Source organism: Hibiscus syriacus, unplaced genomic scaffold (assembly GCF_006381635.1).
Source record: "Hibiscus syriacus cultivar Baekdansim isolate YM2019G1 unplaced genomic scaffold, ASM638163v2 tig00110160_pilon, whole genome shotgun sequence".
Classification (NCBI taxonomy): Eukaryota; Viridiplantae; Streptophyta; class Magnoliopsida; order Malvales; family Malvaceae; genus Hibiscus; species Hibiscus syriacus.
In genome coordinates this window covers 2,119,543-2,123,897 of record NW_024062608.1, presented here as the reverse complement: position 1 = coordinate 2,123,897, position 4,355 = coordinate 2,119,543, and the positions used below count along the sequence as shown (strand labels likewise).

At 31.6% G+C, this 4,355-nt stretch overlaps 1 protein-coding gene across 1 annotated transcript; it reads left to right on the top strand.

Moving 5' to 3' along the window:
* The first annotated feature begins 2,045 nt into the window (after positions 1 to 2,045).
* LOC120216510 lies at positions 2,046 to 2,749 on the top strand. Its single transcript, XM_039213907.1, has 2 exons — positions 2,046 to 2,135; positions 2,231 to 2,749. The coding sequence occupies exons 1-2, from the start codon at positions 2,046 to 2,048 to the stop codon at positions 2,600 to 2,602; spliced, it is 462 nt and encodes a 153-aa protein (XP_039069838.1). The 3' UTR covers positions 2,603 to 2,749.
* The last annotated feature ends 1,606 nt before the right edge of the window (positions 2,750 to 4,355 follow it).

Here is a 4,355-nt window from a genome sequence, read left to right as displayed (position 1 = left end):
AGTTTAGCTGTATTGGCAGCAACCGAATGAACTTACGAAGCAATCTCAGTGAAATGGTTAATCAATATATATTGAAATTACTAGTAAATTTATCATCAATATAAGAAAAATCTAATAATAATACAAAAATTTTAAAATAAAAATAAGAGATTAAAAAAACTAACCCTCGGCGGTTGATTTTCCATTTCTGACCGTGAATGGTTGTGAGGGTTGCTATGAGAGATGGAGATAGACGTATTTCGCCGGAGATGGGGACGGATTTCGTCGGAGATGGGGACGGATGTCGCCATAGAGAGTGAGAGATGGAGACGAGATTAGGTTGTGATTTAGGGTTTTAGGTTATGATTTGCGATAATACTGTTTACATTTGTGTTGCGAAATTAATATTGTGTTTCGAATTCGAAAATAAAATAAAATTCGCGTTGCGAAAATAAACGCGCTTTGCGAATTTGACTATCGCGTTGCGAATTTGACTTCTGTGTTGCGATTTACAGATTTGCGTTGCGAATTTGACTATCACATTGCGAATTTGACTTATGTGTTGCGAATTTGACTTCAGTGTTGCGAATTTGACTATCGCGTTGCGAATTTAACTTCTGTGTTGCGAATTTTGACTTCTGTGTTGCGATTTACAAATTCGCGTTGCGATTTACATATTCGCGTTGCGATTTACATATTCGCGTTGCGAATTTGGAAACTAGGTTGCGAAATTAGAGTTCGCGTTGCGAATTTGTTGGTCATTTTTGCAAATCCAAAAAAAGTTGATTAAAATCGTATATTATAAGACATTTTGAAGTTATTTTCTCTTATTGAAATCCAGATTTCCAGTCTTTGGGGAACTATCGTACGGAAAAGATGTAAATTGTCAGCAGGCCTGGAAGCGTCACCTTAACCTCCTCCATATGTGTGACAGAGATAATTTATATGGTGCATAAGGGATATACAATTCCTGGGCACATGCGACTGCGACTCATCCACTAACAAAAAAGATTAAGACTATATTCGATATTTATGCTTCACACAAAATTAGATAACGAATATAAAAGAAATAAATATTTGTATTGCTTGCAATAGGTTTTGGGGATTGTGAATAAATAAAAACAAATGGAGTCTTGGGTATTATTATATCCAATAGTTGTGTTAAAAAAAAAGCATTGCTGGAGGAGTGAGACATATTTTTCACAGAAGTTGAAGGGCATTGGTTAAGGGGACTGGGATTTGTTTGGCATGCCTCAAACCCCAGACGCACATCTCCTCGGTTTCTGCATATGAAGGAATCTTACATTCTTCTGCTTCAATATATATACTATATTTCAAGGAATGCTTTGAGGCAAGCTGCCGTTCAACTTAAGGTTTCAACTTCAGTTTATTATATATATCAACTTTTCTTGCCCTTTTCTCCTTACAATTTCTCTCTTCCTTTTCCTCTCATACTGCTGAAACTTTCCTTCACAGGTTAGAATACTGTATGCTCCTTTTATTTTCCTTTTACTTGCATATGAATTCATTTCAAGAAGAAAATAAAAAGATTATGAGTTTATTTAGATGTTTATTTGTTATATATATATATATATATATGATAATGGTTATTTCCCCCATCATAGTCATATGGGGAAGACAAAGAGCATTGGAGCCACATGTGATGTATATATTCACCATTCATCATGGAAGATATGTTTTGTATTGGAAGTTTATGGAACTAGACAATTATGCTAAAAGTAGCTTCTTTCTTATCTAATAATAATGAAAATATATACTACTAGATTTCAATCTATGACCCATAAATTTACGGACTAAGTGTCGGCTTACGGGTTCATACATTAGTGCCCAATTTATCAGCTTTTCTTCTCATCTTTTTCTTTGAATATGGCTTGTTTTACAGGTGGAAATAGCGAGAGTTGATTGAGCATAAAGTCTAGATATTGTAATCTACCTTTTCTAAGCAGAATTACTAGGAAAGAAAGGCATCAATCATATCACCCCCAAATTCAACCCTGTTTATTTATCCCTGGATATTATATTTTTTTCTTATTGGGATTTTGAACATGCAAACAACGGAGAAGCTTCTTAGACCGTACGATAAGGAGGTTATGAGGATGGCAATCTTAAAACATGAAGAAACATTCAAACATCAGGTACATTAATCTCAGTATTTCCTTCTTTTTGAAAACTTTATTCTTATATATATATATATGTCTTTCTAAAAGCTTACGTTGATATGTTTGACCAGGTCTATGAGCTTCATCGTCTATATAGAATTCAGAAGACATTGATGAAAAACATGAAAACCAGTAGACCCATCAATGGAAGCTATATTCATCATCAAAGTTCAAGAACCAGACTTGACTCGGAACATCCGGCGGATGATGACCACAAATTCATAGATGAAAGTGAGATGGAATTGACTTTGGGACCCACAAAATACATGTCGAGGAAGAAACATGAGATTCCCACTTTAACCTCGGTTTCTGGACCCAACAGCTTCTTTTCATCTTCGACGGTGTCCTGTCACATGATCAACAGTAGCATGCCGAGTAGTTCCATGACGACAACCAAACGGAAGGCAAAGACATCAAGAGATGAGTTCATGGTCGTGAGCTGAGACTCCTCCAGGTTACTGACACGACATTGGGGTATCAAATTGGAAGTAAAAACAACATTGATCTTGAACAACAACTGAGACAAGAGAGATTAAATCAGTCCCCTTGTCTTTTCCAAATTCTAAGTATGAATATGACTTGAAAACAAAAGGAAATGAAAATCTACGAAGTCGAGATGATTAGATTTTACATTGATGTTTGTGAGGAAGTGTAAGGTTAGTCTCTCTTGTAATTTTTTTTTTCAAAATTAAAAATGGATGATGGAGTTTTTATGTAAAGATCACTAGTTTAACAAGTAAATCCTATTACAATATATATTGACTGGATTTTTCATTTTTGGGTGCTTAGCTTTTTAATCAATGCTTTTCAATTAAAAGAATAATCTTTATAGTACTTTGGGTCTAGCCGGAATATTCACATATATAAAAATAGAAAAAGAATTTAAAATTTAACATTTAACATTTAAAATGACATTTTTCATAAAGTAGAAAATGCCCCAAGAAATATTGTCAAATGTAACTCTAAGACACAAGAACGATTCAAATATTCATTTAAAAAGACATGAAAATCGACCAATTCTTCACTATGATACACACATATGAATTATAGTTGATGTTTTACCTTGGCAAGAAAATGAATTTTCAAACAATTATATATATATATATATATATATATATATATATATATATATAACATTTTTTCTTCAACCTCATCACTTCTTGAGATGAGGGAAGCGCGCGCGCACATGTGTATATATATATATACATTAAATTTTAGATGCATGGCTTCAACATGCTCGCTCTCTACACTTTACTTTATTATTATGCAAATAAATGATTGGATATGTATCTTGCATTGTATTTTAAGTAAATAAAATGTTATTGAACTGAACAATCGCCAAAAAAATAAAACAGATAAAGAAGTCGCCAAAAAATCAAGCAGATTAAGAAACTAAAAAACTAAATCAGAAAATAAAAAAAATTCTATGCTCCATGCGTAAATGAAACATTTAGATTCTAAATATTCCTCCGTTTCGATAATTGGTCATGTGTTGTTAAAAATTTGTCGAGTTCAAGATTTAGAATCTACCATTTATATTATACCAATTCTTTGATGTTTGTTAGCCTTTTATTTTATAAATTCTTAGTGCATAATAATACTTAAACAATATGTTTGATCATATATCATTTAGACGAAAAAAGTTGATAATATATTAAAACTAACACAATTAAAAACTTTAAATAAACTAATGGTTAACCGATAAATTTATGATTACAAGAGAAGATAATGTTTTTATGAACACATGATACAGTTACAATATTACACACACACCTTACTATTTTTCTTCTCTTCAATAATGATAAATCTCATATTTATTTATAGATTTTAGTGATTATTGAATTCTTGACACATGTCAATATTTTAGCCATTATTTATCTAAAAAAATATTTTAGCCATTAATATTATAAATATTTAGATTTTTCTATTGATAATTCTAGACATAATTTTAAACATTATAAATATCTAGATTATTTAATAGATATTTCTAAATATCTACTATTTCTATATTATTCATTTTTTTAATCTTAAACGACAGCTTTATTAAATGGGAATAAAAAATACCGTTCCCCAAATCAAAGTGGGAGACAACCAGACAGTAAACTCAAACGCATGGAACACTAATAAAACAAACCAAATGAAAGCAAAGCTTAAATAAATAACAGATGGCCTTTTATCTTCTGCCTTCAAAGCACA